At 37.1% G+C, this 24,261-nt stretch overlaps 1 protein-coding gene across 4 annotated transcripts in view; it reads left to right on the top strand.

Annotated features, from left to right (window-relative positions):
• ECPAS (Ecm29 proteasome adaptor and scaffold) overlaps positions 1 to 24,261 on the top strand; it is a 94,341-nt gene that overhangs the window by 12,309 nt on the left and 57,771 nt on the right. For all 4 annotated transcript variants that reach the window (XM_058523762.1, XM_058523761.1, XM_058523760.1 and 1 more), the window contains 6 exons: positions 9,492 to 9,622; positions 13,981 to 14,097; positions 15,131 to 15,249; positions 16,413 to 16,562; positions 19,642 to 19,810; positions 22,487 to 22,626. In XM_058523762.1, the coding sequence (XP_058379745.1) occupies positions 9,492 to 9,622; positions 13,981 to 14,097; positions 15,131 to 15,249; positions 16,413 to 16,562; positions 19,642 to 19,810; positions 22,487 to 22,626 (826 nt within the window). The remainder of the gene's footprint in view (positions 1 to 9,491; positions 9,623 to 13,980; positions 14,098 to 15,130; positions 15,250 to 16,412; positions 16,563 to 19,641; positions 19,811 to 22,486; positions 22,627 to 24,261) is intronic.

Raw genomic sequence — 24,261 nt, 5'->3', positions numbered from 1 at the left:
TCTTCTGGAATTCCACCACACGAGGATAATCACTACTTTAAATATAGTCCTTTCTCTGTTCTTTTTGACAGTGTATGCTTTTCTTGTATACTTTCTAAGGAATGTTTTGATGTTCAAGTTGTCATGAAAAGGTGATGCAGCTTAAGGAAAGTGAATTATTGCTTTTTCTTTTTTTACATGTTTTTTCCGTAAGTGATGATGTGAGTGAAAAACCAGTAATTGCCTTTTCTATTTCTGTGAGAAAATGGCCCTTCTTCCTTAACTCAGAATTCAAAGTTATATTTGGAGAGATTGGAAGAATGAGTGATTTATGTGGACAATTTTATTTCTCAGGAATAATTACACGTTTTCAGAAATATCAGTGGTTGATGGTGGATTACACTGAAGTCCTTAAACCTTTGCTGGTTGTTTCTTCTTTAGAGGGGTAGAAGGAGGGAAGGTCCCTTCTTTCTCTTTAGATAGAGAAACTAAAGGCAGGTGAATAATATGAATTAGAGAATTATTTAATGGAAAGTTAATAAATATTTATTTTTAGTAGATTCTTTTCCTACACGAGTGTGACAGTTGACATAAGCTAAACTGGAAATTGTTTTTTGTTTTGGGCTTTAAGAATCTCAGTGTTTTTGATGTTTCCTTTGAGAATAAATTTTTTTTTAAAGACTATTTTTTTAGAGCAGTTTTAGGTTTACAACAAAATTGAGAGGAAGACACAGATTTCCTGTATACCCCTACCCCCACAGTTGCATAGCCTCCCCCATTATCAGCATCACTCACCAGAATGGTTTTTTACCAAGGATAAACCTACATTGACACATCATAATCACCCGAAGTCCAGAATTTATATTACGGTTCACTCCTGCTGTTGCATGTTCTGTGGGTTTGGACAAATATATAATGACATATCCATCATTATAATATCATAGGAGTATTTTTGCTGCCCTAAAAATCCTCTGTGCTCCTCCTATTCGTCCCCATCGTCTCCTTTCTCCTGGTCACCACGAATGTTTTTACTGCCTCCGTAGTTTTGCCTTTTCCAGAATGTCATAGAGTAGTTGGAATCATACAGTATGTAGCCGTTTCAGATTGACTTCTTTCGTTTAGTAAATGCATTTAAGCTTCCTGCGTGTCTTTTCATGGCTTGATAACTCATTTCTTCTTAGCACTGAATAGTACTTCATAGTCTGTATGTACCAGTTTATTTATCCATTCACCTACTGAAGGACATCTTGGTTGCTTCCAAGTGTTGGCAGTTATGAATAAAGCTGCAGTAAACATCCGTGTTCAGGTCTTTGTGTGGACATAAGTTTTCAGCTCCCTTGGGTAAATAATAAGGAGTGTGATTGCTGGGTCATTATGGTAAGGGTATGTTTAGTTTTGTAAGAAACCACCAAACTGCCTTCCAAAGTGGCTGTATCATTTTGTATTCCTGCCAGTAAATGTTCTTATTTTTGTTCTTTCATATTCTTTAAGGTTCCTTTCGAGCTTTAAAATCCTGTGATTTAAATTTCTTTTTTCATCCTTGAAACATGGCTTCTTCTAAAAAATTTGATCAGTATATTATTTTTCTAAAAAAAGAACTGTATTTTTACTGAAGAACATTTGAAAAGTACATGAAAGTATAAAGAAGAAAAATTACTGATGTATCTTCTTCTCTTGTTTATATAGTTGTATCATAAAACAAAATTATTGTGGTATATATATTCTTTTTAAAATAATGAAATATCTCAAGTATGAAGAAAAGTATAGAGAGTAATCTTAGGAACACTTATGTGTGTCCCACTCATCTTTGTCAAATCTTTACATTTTTTGCTGTTAGCTTTTGGTCTTTTATTTTTTGAAGAAATAAACATTACAGATAGAATTCAAGCTCCCTGTTACCTCTTACAAAATTTTCCTTTCCTTCCCTTTTTTCTCTCCTCTCCCGTTCCCTTTTTCTTCTCTCTTGTCGCCTTGCCCAGAGATTGTTATTCCTGTGATGTACATATGATATGCAGTTGCATATATTGCATTTAAAAATGACTTTACCTAAGCAAAACCGCGCTGTACATATCCTTCTGCACCTTGCTTTCTTTGGTCTTAGTTTTTTTAGATATTGTCTTGTTGGTCCATGTGACATGTAACTCTTGTTTATTTTCACTGTTGTATGACCCTGCCACCATTTGTTTATCCATTCTCCTGTTGACTGACATTTAGATTGTTTCCGTTTTTTTGCTTTTACTGACCCTATGGCTATGAACGGTTTCTTACAGGTGTCCTTGTGTTTGTCTCTCCCTGAGAGTTTTTTTCAGGATAATGATACACAAAGTCTGGTCTGAGGATCAGGGAATTATTTCTTGCAAATAAGGAACTTGCAGCAGAATGTAAATCAACTACCATTGTTAATTTATGTAACGTTTCTTGTCCCAGTAAGACCTTCTCAATGAAGGAAGAAGTGTTCCTCCCTCTTTGCTGACTGGTGACAATTTGCAGCTGAGCTGCTTTGCATAGCACAGCTCTCGGGTATGTTCCTCTGGAGTAGAATTGCCAGGTTGAAGGGTGTGTGCCTCTCCAACTTTGCTAGAGGTGATTCTACTACTGATTTGTTCTTCAGAGAGTCTATCAGTGTACACCCCACATCAATGAACTTGATTACCTCTTGGTTTGTTTCCAGTCTTTGCCAACCTTTGGTACTGTTAGGTTTGAAAAGTTTTTCTGATGTGAAGGGTGCAAAATTGTATCTCATTGTGTTAATTTTGCATATTCCTGATCAGTGTGATTGAGCCTCTTTTTATGTATTATTTAGTATATGGGTCTCATCTCTGAGTTACCTGCTTATATTCTTTATCTATTTAAAAAATTTGGATTAATTTGCTTTTTCTTGATTTTCAGGAATTTTTAAAGTATTCATTTAAAAACATTGTGGCTATTTATAGCTTATCTTTTTACTTTATGGTGTGTTTTATGATATTTTGAAATCTTAACCTGTTAGTTTTTTATGCGTTGTGCCTGAGTTTTAATTTTCCCGTGTCAGTTTTCTTTTAAAAGCTTTAAAATCTTGCTTTTTATACTTATGTCATTAATCTACCTGCAAGGAATTTTTAGGTATTTTTTTCTCTGTGGGTAAACAGATTTTTTCCAATTCTCATTAACTACTCCATTTTTTCTTTCCTTAGTTCTTCTGACTCCATACTCAGTTTTCTTCCTATTTTTGTCTGTTGCCTATCATTCCCTTTTTTGGACTCTCCTTTCTCGATCCTTAAATGCTGTTGTCTTGAGCAGTCGGTCTCAGGCCTTCTGTTACTTTCTTTCAACGTGCAGTTACCGTATACACGCGTTACCGTATACACGCGTTACCGTATACACGCGTTACCGTATACACGCGTGGTGAAGCTGGGCAGCATGCTTGCCTCCTCCTTCGCTCTTTATCCCCGTGACCGCCATCCCCGGCGCATGGCAGGATTTCAGTAAATACTTGAATGAGTGCGTGAGTGAATGAGTGATCTAGGTTGGGGAGTTAATGCTTCATCGTGGAAGTTAGAGGGTGCTGGGCTTGAAGGAGGAGAGACTAGGTGAGCAGGGAGAAGGAGGAAGGGTGAATTGCAATTTGACACATTCGTTGTTGACTTTTTTTCATAGTAGTGAGCTTTCTCTAGTGTATTTTCTGACCTTTGAATTTGTACATTTTCCTTTTGTGATAAATACCACCTGAAAAAGAAAAACCACCCGAATGAGACAAATTCTTATGCCCTTTTGGTGATTCTCTCAAATAGGGCTCCCTGTGTAAGGTGTAGTATATGTAGCATCATGCCCTATAGAAAATAGGGTCATTGTAGACAGTCGCATGGTGTAGGCAAGGATTTTTAGACTGAAGGTCAGAAAACCCCATTCTAGTTCTTGCCCTGCTGCTAATTACCTCTGTGACCTTAGGGGAGTCCTTACAAGGACTTTTTATGTGCTTTTTATGTTAAGCAATCTTTCAGACCTCTCCAACTCTAGTAGAAATCTTTCTTTGTCCAAGTTTCAAAATAAAATTTTTTTCCTGACTTGTGTGGTAGCTACATGGGTATTTATAATTCATTAAACTGCACACTTATGTTTTGTACATTTTTCTATATGTTTTATTTCACAATGAAAAAGATTTTAAAAACTCACAAACGACTAGGTTTTTTCCATCCCTCCATGTGCCAAAAAAATTCCAACTGGATTAAAGACTTGAATGCAGAAAGCAAAATCATAAGAGCTGGAAGAAAACATAGATAAATATACCTGTCCAAGTCTCCACGACCACCCCCAGGTTCAGTGAGTCGCTAGGAGGACTCACAGGACTCAGCATACACTTGTGCTACTCACAGCTAGAATTCATTACAGCAAAAGGATACAGAGCAAAATCAGCTAAAGAAAAAGGCACATGGTGCAAAGTCTGGGAGAAACCAGGTGCAAGCTCCCAGGAGTCCTCTCCCTGAGGAGTTGACAGGATGTGCTTGATTTCTCCAGCAGCAAGTCGTGACAGCATGTGTGGAATGTTGTCTACTGGGGATGCTCACTAGAGACTCAGTGCTGAGGGTTTTGATTTGGTGCTGGTCATGTGGGCACCTTCTGCCTAACACACACCAAATGTCCAGAGTCCCAGAAGGAAGGCAGGCGTTCAGCGTAAACCATACTGTTTGTACAAACAGTTTAGGCACAGCGAGGCCCTCTTATCAGTTCTGGGAATGGTGGGAACCCTCCTGAAATCAAGTTTCCAGATGCTAGTCTTGGCAAACAGGCTTTTCTAAGGATAGCAGTCTCAGGCCTGCTATGTCTCTTCTGCACAATACAATGGTTTTTATAATCTTGGAGTAAAAAAGGCATTTGTAAGCATGACTAGAAACTCAGAAGCCGTAAAAGGAAAGAAAAATAAATTTATCTTTAAAAAACTTAGATATGAAAAGAAAGTGCTAGAGAGTCACAAGGCATACTAGGAAAAAGTATTTGCCACATATGGGAGAAAAGGGGGAGATTTTTTTCCAATATATAAAAGCTCTGACAAGTCAGCTCTCAAAAGAATAGTGAGAATAATGTGCTGAAGATATTTCAGATGACCGATAAATATTTGACAAGATACTTTACCTCTGTAATAAAATAGATATAAAGTAAAAAACAGTGTGATTTTTTTTTCATCTATCATATTCAGCTAAGATTGATTACTTAAAATCTTTGTAAGATTGATTACTCAGTGTAGGAGTGAGTGTAGGGAAATTGGTACTTACATATACTGCTGGTGGTATAAATTAGCAGGTATACTGCTGGTGGTATCAAATAGCACAGCCTTTTTGAAGAGAATTTTTCCAAAATCTATTAAACTTGATGACACTCCTTCCCTTTGACTTAGCAGTCCCATTTCTAGGGTTTTAGCTTATAGAAACCCACATGAGCACACAGATGCATATGGATAAGGGTGCTCTTTGGAGTGTTATACGTAGTACTGTAAAACTGGTCGTAACACAGAGGGTTAGTTAAATTATACTACTTCTACAGACAAAGTTACCATGTAGCCGTTATGAAGAATTAGATCATTTTGTAGTGCAATGGAAAGATATTTAAGATTTTATACAGATCCAAAATTTTTTTTAGTGTAATTCGTTTGGTATTTAAAACCTGACTTGAATGGATATGAGGATCTTTATAATCTTTCATTATCCCATGTAGTGTGAATGTTCATATGTTTTATTACGGAAATACGAGTGTATTTGATTACAGGTACTGCCCTAGAACCCACTGGGTGGATAGGGGTATTTGAAATACACAGTATATACAGTGTATTTTCATTCTAAAATCTGAAAGATTGAGGCATATATTGCTCCAGGGATTTCAAATAAAGGATTTGTGTTAATTAAAAGGAAAAAAAAGGCAAGCTCTAAAATAGTATGTGTCATATTCCAGTTTTTAGGTTAAAATAATGTTAGTGTATGAATAGGAAAAAATAATAGTTCAGAATATAGTCCCCACATTTAACAGTGATTATCTGAGCGGATGGCAATGTCTTTAATTTTCTCATAAGTGAAATTAATTCGATATGAGTTTGAATAAGATAAATAACATCGAAATTATGAAGAGAATGGAACTTGCTCCTGACTCTGAAGTAATGTTTGTCATATCTCAGATGCTTTTGTAATGACCCAGACCATGTTGGTTCCTACAACTAAAAACTGAGTCTTTGTGAAAGGCTAACTTGAATTTTAGATTTTTTTTTGAGTGTTCAGAACTTTTGGTTACATCCCTTCTTATTTTTGAATAGACACTTTTGGGGTGCTAGGCGTAATTTGGATTGTCACTTTCATGAGGCTTTGTTTTCAGGGTTGAAGGTAAGGGCACAGGGCTTAAATTCTTTCCATCCCTCTAAAAACAGGATTCAGGGACCATACTGTTGCTAAATCTTTGCTCTTTAGTTTGCTAACTTTGACAGGTGGAAAAATTTAGTCGTTGATTACGTTTGCACTTATTTACATTTCTTTTCGTAAAGTTTGAACATGATTGTCTTGTATTTAAAGTGTAGATGTGTTTTCAAAGATGACGTAGCCGTGTGAATTGATCCTCCTTGAAGGGTGTAGACGGCTTTAACTCTTCTCAGGTGTACTCAGCCTGTTTTAGAAGGACCCCCACATCATGTTTGGTGTCCTTTCTGTCAGTCCCACATTCCCATCATAAATAAGTTGATTGCATTTAGAATGTTACATTTTCCTTTCTAGCGAGGGAGAGTGCAAGTCTTAGGCACTATACTGCGGATATATAGGAAGCACCCAAATGATTGTATGAAAAATTAAAAGGACCAGATATCACTTGGTTTTTTAAGTCCTTGGCACAGTTCTCTAGGTCATTTTGTCAAGAAGAATTTAACTTTCTGCCTTCTTCCACAGAACAATTCTCCTACGGTTTCTGTAGCTAAAATCTGTAGGCAATTTCCATTGCCTAAGATCTAGAAGGCACTAAGGCAGGGCCTCCTTACCCGTAACTTCCATAAATACTGTGGATTGTATTCACTGTTCTAAGAACTTCTTTCACAGCAGCGTTCAGCTGTTACCAAATAGGATCATTTGGTCTGATAATCTCCGAGTCAGCCTGCCTGCCTTTCTTCTCTTCCTTCCTTATTCTTTTCTTCCTTTATTATTAATTTTAAAAGCCAAACTCGAGACTTTATTTGGATTTCACTGTTTTTTTTCCATTAATGACCTATTTCTGTTTCAGGATCCAACCCAGGGCACCACACTGCGTTTAGTGCATGTCTCTCCAGCCTCATCTCGTCTGTGACAGTTTCTCAGTCTTTCTTTGTTTTTCATAATCTTGAAAGTCTTGAGCAGTACTAGCCAGGTATCCTGTAGAATGCCTCCCAACTTGGGTTTTTCTATTGTTTTACTCATGATTAAATGGGAGTTGTGGGTTTTTGGAAAGAATACCACAGAGGTGAATGCCCTTCTTGTCACATCGTATCAGGGATCATGATATCCACATGGCATCACTGATAATGTTAACTGTCATCACTTGGTTAAGATAGTATTTATCAGGTTTCTCCACTGTGAAGGTAACATTTTCCTCTTTCCCTCTTCTATTCTCTGGAAGCAAGTCACTAAACCTAGTCTACCCTGGGGGTGGTGAAGGCAGGAATTAAGCTATACCTTCTGTAGAGTGAAGTATCTATGGACATTGGAGTTCTTCTATAAGAAGGACTTATCTCTTTCCCCCGAGTATTTAATCATTCAGTCACTTGTGTCAGTATGGACTCATGTAGATTTATTTTATACTTTGAGTTATAATCCAGTTCTGCGTTGTTTATTTTGTTCCTCAAATTGTTCCAGCTTTGGCCATAATGGGGCACTTTCAGGGTGGTTCCTGTTTCCGTTTGACGTGTGCTGGGTTGGGCCTCATTTTCTTTCAGGCACTACAAGATACTTCAGGTTCATCTTGTTTTATCCCTGCTCCAGCCCCAGAATCACCCGTTATTTCAAGGAGCCTGGAGAATGGTATTAAAGATCAAGATCCAAGTGCTGGGTGTGCTTGTTGCTACTAGGGTGTCGTGGCCTCTGGGATCCCTCAGGAGATAGATAGATCGATCGATCGATCGATCTATCTATAGTTATGGATCGATCTACTCCAAAATAGTTAGGGAGAGTTGCAAGCATGTGCAAAAATACATATTCTCAGTATCTATCACGCAACTTGAACAATTATCCATTAGTGGCCAAACCGGTTTTTATTTATATGACCCCTCCCCATTCCTCACCCTTCCACCCCTGATTATTATTATTATTTAATGAGGACCTAAATGAGGCTATGACTTTATTTTTATTTATTTTTATTTTTTAAAATAAAAATTGTATATATTTAAAGTGTACAACATGGTCATTTGATATACATATGCATAGTAAAATGATTACTATAGTCAGGCTACTTAACTTTTCTTCACATAGTTATCATGGTTTGTGTCTGAGGAAAGCATCTGAAATCTCTTCTCTTAGCATATATTCAGTACACCCCTAATTATTTGATGTAAATCTCAGTAACTATATTATTTCACTTGTAGATATTTCAGACTTTATCTCTGAAAATAGACTCCTTTAAATAAAATTGCATTGACGTATAATAGATACAATAGAAAGTATGAAAGTATAGAGCTTGATAGATTTTTATAAATGTATGTAACTGTGTAAACTGTCATCCAGATGGAGATATGACATTTCTAGCCTCCTACAAGGCTCCCTAATCACCACTGATAATTTTTATAAGAACCTTTAAAAAACAAACATAACCACAATACCATTATAGCACGTAAAAAATTAATAATAATTCCTTAAAATCAAATATCCAGTCATTTGCAGTTGGTAGGTTCCCCTCCCCACGACCTCCTCTCCCCTCCTTCCCTGCAATGTATTGGTTGAAGAGACAGAGGCAACTTATTGGTTGCTTGTTCTGTAGTTCATCATAGTGTGGGTTTTGCTGAGAGCATCCCTGTGGTGGTGTCTAACATGTTTTTTCTCACAGTCGCTTTCTTGGTGGAAACCTGTCTCTTACATTCTGGTTAGGTAATCCCAGCGTAGTACTGGGCAGTGATTCTGTCTTTGGAGGAACTTCAGTAAGATGGTTTCACCAAGTATATATTGTCCCTGGTGTCTGATTAAACTTCTCCTGCCTTGCTCTGCTAGCTAGATCTAGAAGATTTCTTCAAAAATTTTGTTTCCTTTCTAGTATCGAAATCCTTTAGAAAAATGGAGTAACTTTGTATGTAGGAGAGAATTTTATTATTCTTGGCTTTGTTTTCCCCTCTTCTAGAGATTAAACGACCAGGACAGTATAATTAGCTGCTAAACCTTTTTAGTTGTTTCATAGCTATGTCAAAATCATCTGCGTACAGGGCTAGCTCTGGTTAAAGTTCTGACTGAAGGATCTGCAGTATAGAAAAAAGATTAAGCTATAAACATAATTAGTCTTGGTTGTGTTTGATTTGCTAAGTTCTCCTTTTTTTTCTGTTTATATTATAGATCAGCTTGAACGGGTCTTTTTACGACTTGGCCATGCTGAAACAGATGAACAATTACAGAGTATTATATCTAAATTCCTTCCTCCTGTTTTGCTCAAGCTATCCAGCACCCAAGAAGGAGTACGCAAAAAGGTAAGCATGTTGGGACAGTTGGAGGAATTAAATGGTGAATTGATGGATATATGGTATGAAGTGAGTTTTCTGTTCCCATTTATTGAAATATGGGTTCATGATCCTAATTATGGCCTTTCAGAAGGGAAAGTAAGTCTAGTACCAGCTTACATGATTTAAAAGTAGCTTTTGTATGCTTAGCACAGCAACATTTAGCACCAAATGCACACTTGGCATCAGTGCCCGATGATATAATTGAGATAATTATTCTGACTGTATAGAGGCTCTTGATCTAAAATCCATGCCCTTGATTCCAATATGAAAGTCAGGTGGCAGTGGGGCGAAAATGTTCTTTCATCATTGGCTGACTGTGACTATGACCTTAATTAAAAATAAGCGAAATAAATTTTTTTAAAAGCAAGATGTTGTTGTATAGTTCCTGTTTTAGGATTCTGTGAAGTCCTCTTACCAAAAGTTGGATAACTGTCACATCCAGATTTTCTTTTTTAACCTAAATATTCCTCATGGAACATTTGCCCCTTTCATTTTTAAAATAGTTCATTAGTCTTCTGGTGTATTTATAAAATACTAGACCTTCGAGTCTTTGAGCTTTCATCAGGTTTCATCTCTCGGGCCATTCTCATTGATTGGCAATGGCTTCCTGGAGGTCTGCCTTAAGAGGGATTCTGAGGGTTGATTTGGGTTCAGGGAAGAAAGAGTATCTTTAAGAATGCCTGTTATGTTTGCAGGAAGGAATAGGACATTCTTGTCATATATTTGACATGCCTGTTGTTAATACTGCTTTGCTGAGATAAATATGTATTTGATCATGTCACTGTCCTATTTAAAACTCTTCTGTGGCCTTCTGTTACCCTCAGGATAGCAAGATATAAAAGGCCCTTCATGAGCTGGTTTCTGCTTACTTATTTGGCCTCATCAGTCTTGTCATTGATTTGGCAAATATTTACTGAGTGCCTTTTACATGCCAGGTGTTAGAGATACGTTGGTGAGGGAAAGAAACATCTAGTTTGACAGACCGGTATTAAACAATCAGGCAAACAGTATCTAGTTATAAACTGTAATAAATGCTGAGATGGAAAAGGATCCTATGAAAGAGTATGTTTGGGGACTTGATTTAAATTGAGTGTGGGGCGTAAAGAGGGTCTCTGCGGTCTGAAGGAAGTAGCCAGGCAGAGAGGTGGGGAAGACCATTAAAGACAGAGAACGCCCTGTGCAGAGAGGTTCTGAGCTGGAACAGAGTGTGAGGCCTTCAGGGAGCTGGAGAAGGCCACAGTGATGCACCCACTGCGCGAGAGGAGGAGTGTGGGAGATCAGGCATCGGGGAGAGGAAACAGGGATTCAAGTGTGCAGTGATTTGAAAGCTCATGTATAAATAATTTCAGTATGTGAAATTTTGTAATTGATGAAACTAGGAATTAATCTGTACTGATTTTCAGTTATATAATTTTTGGGTTCCTAACTATCAGTTTCATAATGCATGTTAGAGTTAAGCAGGATATCCTATAAGGTAGCTGGTCATTTGTGGATAAATTGGATAAAAGAAAAATAAAAGTTTTAGATTTCTACTGATACATCACTAGAGTACATTTCCCTATTTTAAGGAAAATGAGGTTTGTTATGTAGAATTCTACTTTACAGCTAACTTTGTGTATTCAGACTTGTTAGAATAGCTAAAAATTGAAGACTGATCATACCAAGTGTTGACAAGGCTGTGGAGCAATGTAGACTGCTGGTAGAAGTGTAAATGAGTATACTGCTTTGGAACACTGTCTGGAAGTATTGGAAAGCTTATCATATGCATATTCCATGACCAAGCATTTCTAATCCTGAGTGTAAATACAACGGAAACGTATATATATGTGCACCAAAAGGCATATCTAAGAATGTTCAAAGCAGCGTTATTCATAATAGCCCAAACTGGACATAATCTAATGTCTATCAATTGGAAAATGGATAAATTGGGGTATTTTCCCACTAGAAAAATGAAAGTGAACCACTACTATGAGCAACGACGGATGAATCTCAAAATATAATAATATAGAATGAAAAACATTCAGACACAAGTTCATCTATGTGTTCCATTTATATAAATTTAAAAATGATGTTAGAAGTCAGGATAGTGGTGACCTTTGGGGAAGAGGGATTAGTGAGTGGGAGGGGGCATGAGGTGCAGGGCTTTTGTGGTTCTGGTGGTTACAGAGGTCTCTTTACTTTGGGAAAATTTATTGAGCCATACACTCAATTATGCACCTTAGCTATATGTTATACTTCAAATAAAAAATTTATAATGAATAAATGAATATAAATTAATGAGTAATAAGGAGAACGGATATGGACAAAATATTATACACCTGAGGCTGATAATTCTGTAGTCTTACTGACAGAGGTTAACCGTTATCTAGTTAGCCAGGGGGAAGGACTGGTTCAGTTGATTTCTTGATTTTTATGGGTTTATAGAGCATAAAAAAAGTGAATACCCAAATTTAGGAAATTAATCAATATTTTAAGGTGATAATATTGCTAGAAGAAAACTAAGTAGTTATCCATTTAAAACTTAAAAAAAAGTTTGTCATAAAAAAGAAAGCATGTCACTGTGGGCATGATTGTCCATCACCATCAGTAATGATTTTCCGTAGAGCCCTTCTAGGAATCAACCTAGATTAGATTGTCAGAAGAGGGCTATTTCCTTTAGCCTGGTTCCTCCTGATTCTTTTCCCTGTCATCCAGCTGTATCACAGGTCTGGACCGGATAGGAAGTTTGGATGAAGTATGCATAGAAATGCAAGTTTCTAGGTCTCTGTAAGGTATCAGGGGTCCCAAGGATGTCTCACACTGACAGATACTTTAGATGAATTGAGCTCAACTATCAGTGTTTGAAAAGGTTAAAAATATGGGCTCTGGAGTCAGAACTTGGCTGTGCCACTTGCTGGCTCTGCATCCTTGGGCAAGTTAACTTCACTTCCCCGAGCCTCTGCCTCTTGATCTGTAAAATGGGAATGACAACACCCGCTCTCTGTGTGTTGTGAGAATCAGATGAGATAGGGAATGCAAAGTGCTGTGCACAAGTGTGTTCTGCAGAGAAACTGCTTGATAAATGTCAGCCATTTCATGATTATTATCATTCATTTGACAGATATTACTTACTTAAAACTCTTTAGTAAAATCAGATGGTCTTTAGAATAAAGTAAACGTTCCTCAGCATTTTACCCGAATCCTTTTGTAACCTGGGTCCTGCTGTTCTCTCTTACCACTCTGGGTTTCAGACAGGTGCAATGTGCCGTGTTCTTTTAGACCTCTCCACCTTCTTATAACTGATGCTCTGCTTGGAAGTTTATCTGGTCGTCAGGACTTAGTGTTCCTGTCACTTCCTCCCTGATCTGGCAGACACTTTCTCTTCTGGAAACCCATAGTATCTTGTACATTTCTCTTTTTATCTTGTACAAGACATCTTGTACATGTCTCTTTTTGTTATATTCATGGTGTGTCTAAGTCAGTTTGGGCTGCTATAACAGAATACCATAGACTGGGTGAGATAAACAACAAACACCTTACAGTTCTGGAGGCCGGAAGTCCGAGATCAGGGTGCTGCCAGCATGGTCGGATTCTTCGTGTGGGAACTATTCCTGGTTGACAGAGGGCTGCCTTTTTTTTTTTTTTTTTTTTTTTTGTGAGGAAGATGACCTCTGAGCTAACATCTGCCAATCCTCTTCTTTTTTTTGCTGAGGAAGACTGGCCCTGGGCTAACATCCATGCCCCTCTTCCTCTACTTTATATGGGACGCTGCCACAGCATGGCTTGACAAGAGGTGCGTTGGTGCGCGTCCGGGATCCAAACCGGCGAGCCCCAGGCCGCCAGAGCGGAGCGTGAGCATTTAACTGCTTGCCCCACCTGGCCGGCCCTGAGGGCTGCCTTCTTGCTGTATCCTCACGTGGTGGAGAGAAAGAATTCTAATCCCTTCATCCCCTTCTAAGTACACCAACCCCATCTTGGGGGCTCCATCCCCATGACCTCATACAAACCTAATTACCTCCCCAAACCATCACATGGGGCATTAGGGCTTCAGCATATGAATTTGGGAGAGACACAGACATTCAGTCCATAGCATGGTGTGCTGCAATCATTTGTTCACAGGTCTTCTGGGGGACTGTTCCTCAGTATAGGCCCACCTGGAATCTCAACTTTAGTGGATAGCATTTTGAAACCAGACTGATATTCCATACTCCCTTTCTGGGATGTCAAATTTCTGTCCTTTAAAAGAACAAAGTAGCTACTATTCATCAAAGTAAGTAATTTTTGAGAAATGAATTTGTTTTTAAGATGTGATCAGTAATTTCAGTTTGTCTCTCTCTGTATTTTAGGTAATGGAACTGTTGGTTCATCTGAATAAGCGTATAAAAAGCCGCCCCAAAATACAGCTTCCAGTAGAGACACTGTTGGTTCAATACCAGGATCCCGCTGCAGTTTCCTTTGTCACAGTGAGTGTTCTCTTGGAATATTCCTATTAAATTGTTGTCTTCATGAAAATTAAATGTAAAAAATGTTAATGCTGTGTGATGACAGACGATGTTCTTTTCCTGGCCCTGTTGTTCCTAGCATTGAGGCAGAATCTATTGGAACTTATCTAACATCTAGATTCTAAATCTTTGGAGGTACCTTCTGGTCCAGACATCTGGTCTGTGCCAGCTCTGGATGTAACAGCTCCATTACAGGTGTTCCTTTCTTTAAGCAAATAGAAACACTGTGTGCCAATAAAACTGCCAAATAAAATGTCATTAAAGGAATAACCCTATGAAGCCTGTTATAAAGTGAAGAATCCTTTAGGAAAGCAAATCTTTATCTTATGCATAAATCCAGATATGCATTTATGATTTGCTTAAAATGAGACATTCATGTAAATTATAGTGGTACAAACACAGCACTCAGTTTCTCTTGGTTCATCATCCATTGCTCAATTATTATAGTGAGGAACCCAAGAGCTGCAATATACTGAGGTGGTTGTAGTAATTGACCAGTGGGGAAATGGCAGCCTGGGATTTAACATGTGGTCTCCTCTTAGCTTGAAAGGATTAATGTGACAAACTGGGATATCTGATGCTAATGTGTAGTGTGTAGGTTTAGATAGATCAAATGATTATTTTTTATTTTCAATGAAAAGTTATTGCATATATGAATGCTTTATTCCCCCCCCAGCTTTATTGAAGCATAATAGACAAATGAAATGTATATATTTAGTGTACAACGTGATGATTTGGTATATGTATACATGAGTGCTTTAAATCAGGTCATGTTCCCTCACACGAAGCCTATTTTAAAGCAAGCATTTTGAATAAGTGGGGCTGGAATTCTTTCTGAGATACAATTGTTGGTCAAGTTGTAAAACACGTGATAAACATAGGGAGAGAGGATGTGATTTCTTTGTTATAATTCCCTAAGTTATCAACCGTATGTTTTCGTTGAAATCCTAGAGTATTTCCTTCACACTCACTCGCTTTTCTCTCATTGCATTAGAATTTTACTATAATTTATGTCAAGATGGGCTATCCTCGTCTACCAGTGGAGAAACAGTGTGAACTGGCCCCTACACTTCTCACTGCCATGGAAGGGAAGCCGCAGCCCCAGCAGGATAGGTATGTTCTCCTCACTTATCTTATCTCCCACCTGCACGAGTCGGCAGCTGCCTTTCAAAAATAGGTTTGCACGTTTGGTTTCACTTGGGTGACTGGGAAATCTTGAGCTCCTTCAGCTGACAAATAATTGAATTTCCTGTGTTACCTCAATGTTACTGTTTTGTGAATACTATTGTAAAGTTTCTTGATATCAGCATATTGAAAAGTGTTCACAACTAACATTTTTCTCAATCTAAATGCATTTTTTGGGGGCAATTATTTTGAAAAAGCGAATTTCATGTGATTGCACCAATTAGAGTTATAAAATGCTTTTCATCAGAACATTTCTGTCTTGGAGGCTATAAAGTTCCAGGGCAGTTTTCTTAAGGAACAGATCACTCCTTTACATTAATATGGGAATTGGAGAGTGAAAAGGTTTGGATAACATCCTTAGTTTCTAGGCTTAGCTCAGAGTTCTATATCATAACCCTTTAGGGGTGAAAATCATCAGAAAGAGTGCAGAAGTTGTGGAGGAAAGATAGAATTAAGTAATGTTTTCAGTTCACTCTTTTAGAGCATTTACATTTTTAAAAGAGAGACTGTAATATAAATATATACGAATAAAATTAATAAACATTACAGGCACTGTTTGAAATTGTTTTCATGTGTTTGAAGAATAGCAAAAGGTTTAGTGACAGAAGGAATTACTGAAGCCGTGTTACTTAAATTCACACAGTGGAAATTTTCATATTGTATTCCATATATTGACATGATTGATTTTTTAATTTCTTTAGATTTAGAATAACTTTATTTTAATTAACTGTGGAAAAGAAAAGTTTTTTTGAAAGGACATGTTATAAGTTTAGCTAAGGTTTACTGTAAAATCTCTTGTGGTAACTTCAGATATTAACACTGAGTGCATATTATGTACATTTTTTTCAGGTGTTTTTGGCAGTTAAGCCAGATTGCTTAACTCCTAGTTGTCACTCAATATACTGAGCTTTCAATAAGAAATCTAGGCCAGTCCCTAGTCCCTTAGGACTTTGTAAATTAGTGGTATTGAAAATGAATGGCCCTTGCTACATTTGCCACTTCTTGTTATGTGATTTTTGTTTCGTCTGTCATTTGCATGTATAAAAACCTGATTTTTTAAGTAGTTGCAATAAATGTAATTGTTTTTTCAGCTTAATGCATCTTTTAATACCAACCCTTTTTCACATGAAATACCCTGTTGAATCATCAAAATCAGCTTCTCCGTTTAATCTTGCTGAGAAACCAAAGACTGTGCAGCTGCTTTTGGACTTCATGCTCGACGTCCTTCTGATGCCTTATGGGTGAGTGAAAACACAGAAGCCAGACAAGGCAGCCTCATTCTTGACTGCTTTGACTGTGTGGAGTTAAGTACTATTGTATTTCATTTATTTATTTATTTTTTATTTTTTTGTGAGGGAGATCAGCCCTGTGCTAACGTCTGCCAATCCTCCTCTCTTTTTGCTGAGGAAGACTGGCCCTGGGCTAACATCCGTGCCCTTCTTCCTCCAGTTTTTATGGGACACCACCACAGCACGGCTTGCCAAGCAGTGCGTCGGTGTGCGCCCGGGATCCGAACCGGCGAACCCCGGACCGCCGCAGCGGAGCGCGCACACTTGACCACTTGCGCCACCGTGCCGGACCCTAGTACTGTTTTAAATGATTCAACTTTCACTTGAAAATGGATGTCTCAGAGGTTTTTGCTGCAGCCCTGACCTCTCCAAGACTCCAGCCCCACTGCTTATGACCTTTAGGTGTAGAGTTGTGTTGTGATTTCAGACTCAACCAGTCCAAGCTAAAATCAGTTTCTCCCCATAAAAATAGTTCCCCTTCTTTAATTACTATCAGTGCTGTGATGATTCTCTTAGCCACGTAGGCATACAATGATAAATTGCCTCCAGCTTTTCTCTTTCTTGTTGCTACAATATCAGTTCCATAATACCTCCTCCTTCCTTGATGGGTCCTGGAACCATTCCTGCTGCTACCATCTAGTTTTGGCTCCTTTCAAGTCTTGTCTTGACTTTCTCACCGCTGTTCTTCTTCAAGACTCTCTACACTGCCAGAGTTTCCTGATTTTTAAAACACAGTTATCAGGTCACACCTTAAAATCCTCAGGCTTTTGTTTTCTAGTCATGACATACACTCATGCATTTCATGCACTCTTATGTGCCCTGGCCTTTCTATGTTTTAAGAGAGTACAGTTGTCTCTGCTTAGAATGCTTCCCCATCAAAAAAAAGAAAAAAAACAACAAGAAACAACAGCCAAAAAAAACCAATTTGAAAAAGCATCTCAAACTAGCTTAGTAAGATGTCAACTACGTGTCTCCCTGACATAAATTTCTTGCCCTAGGCAGAGGACACTGTTTTCCATGTCTTTGTAACAGTGAACACCCGTCTGTATTGCTGCTTTGTGTTTTGTTTTGTTTTTTAGCTGAGGAAGATTCGCCCTGAGCTAACATCTGTGCCAATCTTCCTCTATTTTGTATGTGAGTCGCCGTCACAGCATGGCTACTGAGACGAGTAGTGTAGATCCGTGCCGGGGAACAAAACCTGGGCTGCCAAAGTGGAGCCCACCAAACTTACCACTAGGCCACTGGGGCCGGCCTGCTACTTTGTGTTTTTATCACATTGGTGACCTGTCCACCTTCGCTAATAGATTGGGAGCTCCTTGAAGTCAAGAGCTGTTTTTTCTAGCTCTGGTCCCTAGCATAGTGCCCAGGTTGTGATCTGCTTCAAGCCTACTTATTTTCTAGGATGTCCTGCTGCCAGAGAGATTTTTTTAAATGGTTGCTTTCATTATGTTTCTTCCCTGATCAAAAATAGAGTATACACTATAAGCTTGGCATGTGGGGCTCCATATCATCTGTCCCTCAATCTAGGCACAAGAGAGTTCATGCTGTACAATTTCTCTCCTCTCCTGTTTGCTCTGCTCCTACCTCTCTAGTTGGGTGGCTTTATTTTCTGGACCTTGAAACATTTCCACTACCTCTGACTGTTCACTTCCACTACTTGTGTCGTATCATCTCTTATTTCTCTGGGGTTTCTTTGTCATCTGATAGATAACATGTCGAATGCTGTAACATGTGTTGTGCTGTCATTGTCTGAACTTGCTCCACATGGCAGAGACTCACTCTTACTGGTGTTCCAGTAATCCTGATGTGCCTCTGTCTTGTGCTTAGGATGGTGTTTTGCGCAGTGTTAGCTATTCAGTAATTATTGATTGATTCACCTACTGCTGCCAGTCTTGCTATAACTTAGAAATAAATGAAAACCTCCTTTTATAGTTGTTAAATCAAGCAGCAGCCAGAATTGGCAGATGACGATGGCTTTGGCAAATAAACTGTGAAATCCAAATTTACCTTAGGCACGTGATGTACCCAACCGAGTGCGTCCCCATATTTTTCTTACCAGTTAGAATTTGCTTTGTTTATATAAAGATTAAAATGATTCCTTAACAGGTTTTTTTTCTTTTAATAGATGAATTTAGGAATTGAATGAATATGGCATATAAGTAATGTGGAATAATTTGCTATGCCGTGAAGGCTCTAAGTGTTTTCTTTAATTTTTATTATAACAGGTATTTTATTTTAATATCCAGTCTGATAATTTGTCAGCATAGAATTTTAAAGTTTGAAGGGACTTGAATTAATATTTATATCAAAATTTTCATTTTATAGATAGGGAATACCAGTTTAATTGGATCAAAATGAATTTACCAGAAATCTTATTTTCAATCTATAGAAGGTAAAAATGAAATAGAATGATAAATCAATAAATAAGTAGTTGCAGAGGACTTTGGACATACAATGGGAAAACTTAATTCTTATGACTTTTCCTCTTTGGACCCTTTTGAATTTTTTCATTCTTGGGGTGCTATGTGCTTGTGTGGTAGGTGGTTTGGAGGTTTCAGTGGATTTTCTAATGCACGGAGAATTGAAGGTGAATTGCAACTTGACAGAAATGGGAATGACTGTAAAAATATTCTCTACTTCGGGTTAGAACAATAATTTTTTTACCTCTTACAGTCACCAAACCTTTCTCTGTATTTGCCAACTAAAAACTCAAAATTCAGTGAGTCCATAGTGGCTCTTAGAACAATTGTTTTTAGGTTGAGAGTGAATAAAATATTTATATTCATTGTTGATAACTGTTATAGTTCATTTGTAACCAAGTTGAGCAGATGTACTCTTAGGGTTAATGGTTAATTTGCTGAAGTGGATACCTTTTTTAGATACTTTTAAGGTTTTTATGATGAAATTTTAGTTTCAAGTGTTTATTCTTCTGAAGAATTCTGTGGGAGGAAAGTATATAGTTGACTGTGTTATGTATGCATGTTTATGTATTTGTTTTAATAGAGGGGTTAAATTTCTATTTCCTTTTCAGATATGTGTTAAATGAATCCCAGAGTCGCCAAAATTCATCTTCAGCACAGGGTTCTTCTTCAAATAGTGGAGGAGGTTCTGGAATACCACAGCCTCCCCCAGGAATGAGCTTTTATGCAGCTAAACGAGTTATTGGTGATAACCCATGGACACCTGAACAGTTGGAACAGGTATCACACACTTGTTGGTAATGGAACTTAACCCTGTACACTACTAGCCCCTGTGAAGGCCATGAAAGCACATGTAACATAACTGCAATGTATTCAGGCTCTCTAATGAAATATGTTTGAAAGGAGCGATTGATGTAATGTGTTCTCTTCATCATGTCAGTTATTTGTTTAAGCCCCAGGGAAAGGGAGGGGTGGGAACTGCTCTTCAGTTTTTCTAATATTGCTTAACATATTTCAAGTATAAAATACAGCCCACTTATAAATTGAGAATATTTAACTTCTTTCATTTTAGTTTTTAATTATAGGTTTAATAATCCTGTAGCTGCTTTGGTGCAGTAAAAATACAATTTATCTTCCATTATTCAGCTTTTTAGGGCTGTACATTTTCTGTAAAGTGAGGAACTCCTCTACTCACAAGTGGCAGTATGGGGGAAAAGCATGACTCCCTTTTATATTTCTTTCTGGGAATTTAAAAATTGGCATTAAGAATTTTATTCTGGATTTAAACAGGACACAGATGTTCTCTGAGCAGCTTTTATAAAAGACTGGTGCTCTACAGAGAAGGTGCCTCACTGTGTCTGTGTCATCAGGCACCTCAGGGAAGAACAGATGAGATCAGTATGTAATTATTTTGGAATTCAAGCAACATGGGTTAGTCTTCAAATCCTTCCTTTGTTTCTCCATGGCAGTCTAAATGATTTGATCCTTTTCTTTTGGGGAATGTAAATGACCACTGATGAAAACAGTGTTCCCAGGAGAGGGGAACAAGGCAAGTGGGGCATTCTTGCCACTGACAAATTGATAGAGTGATTTGTTCAGTGAGGGTTAAATTTGATTAGATTTACCTCTTCATGTTTTATAGATTCTTTTTTCTCCTTAAACCATGATATAAGTAAGAAAGAAAGGTGGATAGTACCAGAAGCTACTCTTTATTGAGTGTGATCTGTGTGACAGGCACTGTAATGAGTACTTTGACTACCTTATCTCATTTAGTCCTCACAGCAACCCAATGAGGTCTAGAAATTGTTAGTTCCATTTTGTAAAAGCAACTGAGGTTTTGAGATTCACCCCGGTCTCGCTCCTAGGTTTAGGCTCTGAATGTAGGTCTCTCTGAGGGCTAACGCTGTATAAGTGTGGGAGAATAATTGTTAACGTTAAATTGTAATCTTGTGTTGGTCATTATTTGCTAATTTCTAAGGGCCTCTGTATGCCTTTTGTCAATTTCATAATGTAGTGTTGAAGTAAATAGGTTGGTTTCAAGGATGAAAGCTGTTTTTCTCTAATTTTTAAATCTCTCTTTTGTTTTACATATTTTTCTTCCTGCTAAAACAGCTTTTATTTTTTTCTAATGATAAAGTTAATGACAATGTAAAGATTCGAGTAGTATAGAACATTATCAAGAGAAATTAAAAATTACCTGGAATCCTGCCACCCCACTTAGTCATTCATCTATAGACTCCTCTGTGTGTGTACACAAATACAATTTTATGTAATGCGTTTTTACATAGCACTTAATACATTATTTGTAGTTCACTTTTTCATTTAACAGTATATGAGATTTTTTTTAAATGCCATCCTTTTTAATGTCTGTATAAAATTTAATTATATGTAAACCACATAATAGTTTTTTAACTAGCCTCCTGTTGATGGACATTAGTATTGTTTTCAGTTTTCTTTGCACATTTTTTTGTTTGTATCTTTGTGTAGTTGACTTCCATAACTGTTCTTTTTATGGCTTAAGTAAATGTTTGAGTCTTTTCTATTGTAGCTCTTGTTACAAATAACTTGTGTTAAACAAAGGGAGGGAAGGCCGGCATTTTTATGATCTGTTTGTATACCTTTTTAAATTGCATCCTTTGTCATTTAATAACTGTAAACTTGATCAATCCTAATTTGTATACATGAGAACTATTATGTAACTGATTTTTAAAGGTAAAGGTAAAGTATTACTTTTCAGGTATATTTATTCTAAATAGAATTAGTTGTAGTGAAATTCATAGCTCCTTCACATTCCATGAAATTCTAGGGAGAATCTCTCTTTAGTTTGTGTTTCATTTTAGCCAGTCAATTAGATTGAATACTATTTCATTAGAATTTCACTTGCATTGACTAGAGTATGTTTGAAATCATACTGTTTTCAGTGTGTAAGAATATTGAGGACGGAATTAGTATGTTAACAGTAGAGTGGAACTCCATGGAATGTGAGTTGTTTAGTTCTCTTTGAACTGTCAAAACAATCCATGAAGCACTTTATTCCTAATGTACCCCTCTCTTACCTGGAGGCTCCAAATTTGGATTTTAATTCAAGGCTTCATCATTTTAGGCTGTGTAACCTAAGTAGGAAGGCTGTGTATCATAATGGTCTTGGAGTCTGAGAGACTTGGATTTGAATCCTGCCTTCATCACTTACTATGTGTCTTAATCTCTTAATTTGCCTCAGTTTCCTCATCAGAAAAATGGGTATGATAATACTTATCTCATAGATTGTGAGGGTTAAATGAAATGAATATATGTGGTTTAGTACAGTCCCTGGCACATTGTGGCCTAAATAGGAGCTGCTGCTATTGTTGCTGTTAATCCTTGGTTTATGACCATACTGACATGTTAAACAATATTTTTGGTTGGTGGTCTTTGTTTCTCTGATCACTGTTTCTCCTTCCCTTCATTTATCTACAGTGCAAATTGGGTATAGTGAAATTCATAGAAGCTGAACAGGTGCCTGAACTGGAGGCTGTTCTCCACCTGGTGATTGCTTCTAGTGACACACGCCACAGTGTTGCAACGGCAGCTGACCTAGAGTTGAAAAGCAAGCAGAGGTAAACTACTTCCCTTGCAAACTTACGAAACTGGAAAGAGGTTAGATTTCTAAAAGCTTACTAGGCTCATATTTGTTCTTTGAGGATTTTGTGTAATGAGACATTCAATTTATGAGATTATGAAATATACCTAATTTGTAGTAAAGATAGTTTGCTAAAGAGCAGAATTCTGTATAAAGGCAGAGAAGAAAAGCTATTTGGAGAAGCAGTTTAAAACTGGAGTCGATTAGGAATATTACCGTAAGAAATGAGACCTTTGGCTAGGTAAAGGAACTTAAAGAACCTGATGTTAAGAAAAATGTCAAAACTCAGAAGTTATTCATTTTTGATTCTTCTTCTATCTCAAACCATTTGAGATTGTTTTTAATAAAGGATATGTGGGTATTATGGTTAATATAGTGAAAATCAGGTCCCATGAAAAGAGGTGCTGAATAGATCTTAATTCACACAAGAGAAAATACAAATAGTAAATAGGCTCATAGAAAATATTCTGTATAAGAAATTAAATCAAAGCAAAACAAAACAATGGTATAGCAATTTGTGTGCATTGGTAAATAAAATTGTGTAATGGTTGATTACTTCATTTAAGTTTCTGTTGAAACTGCTATTCTTATACCTTGTTGATTAGCATTATAAATTAATTTTTGGAAAGCAGTTTATAGTAAGTAATGAATCATTAAAATATTTATGATCTTTTATCTAAATCTTACTTCTGGGAATTTATCAAGACAATCATTCAAAATAAAAAGATTACATTTAGAAAAAGTTATAGATTTGCTCGTTATACCATTTCCTATAATTGTAAAAAAGAAATGGAAACAAATTCATATTTCCACAATGGGGAAATAAAGTAAATTAACTGTGTATATCTATATGGAATATTATATATCTGCCAAAATAATTATAAAAAATAAAGCAACATGTAAATTGCCCCCAACTATGGCAAATGAATATAGCAGAATACAAAATATGTGTACTGATTTAAAAAATGACATGTGCAAAGACTAAAGAGTAACATGAAAAATTGAAGATACTTGGTTGAAAAAAATCAAATTATGGAATAGTTCTTTTTTGAATTTGTTTTAATGTTTAATGTAATAATATGCCAAAAGACAGTGGAATGTGCATAAGGTAATAGAGCTTTATAAAGGTTGCATATATTGTAGTTTTCCCTCTTGAAAGAAACCAACACAAATAGGTGTAACAGAATAGGGAAATTAATTTCATTGTGTCTTAGTTTGCTTGTTGAAATATAAGCAAACTGTGTGTGTGTGTGGTGGTGGTTGGGAACGGCTTACCACTCAAGGGCATGTGAGGCGGCGTGGAGGAGGAGCGTGTTTGTCATGGAGTTAATTCTGGTCATGCCTCTTGCTGGTTGTCTGAATTTGGAAGACTCGCTTAACCTTGCCAGGCCTTGGACGCTATAAAATAAGAAAGTTGGATTAGGCTGTACTTAACATTCCTCCCAAGTCTAAGATTCCTTCATGCTGCTTATAACTGCATCTTCCTGATCCCTTTCAAGGAATTTATTTGGTTTTGAAGTATCAAAGAATCTTCCTTTAAAACTTCTCATTGTGTTTGAACTGGTCCCATTCTTTACACCATATAGTGAATCGTTTGTTGGAAATATAAATG

The sequence above is a fragment of the Diceros bicornis genome, chromosome 28 (genome assembly GCF_020826845.1).
Source record: "Diceros bicornis minor isolate mBicDic1 chromosome 28, mDicBic1.mat.cur, whole genome shotgun sequence".
NCBI classification, from domain to species: Eukaryota; Metazoa; Chordata; class Mammalia; order Perissodactyla; family Rhinocerotidae; genus Diceros; species Diceros bicornis.
The sequence above is the reverse complement of the archived record's forward strand: the minus strand, read 5'-3'. Positions and strand labels throughout refer to the sequence as shown.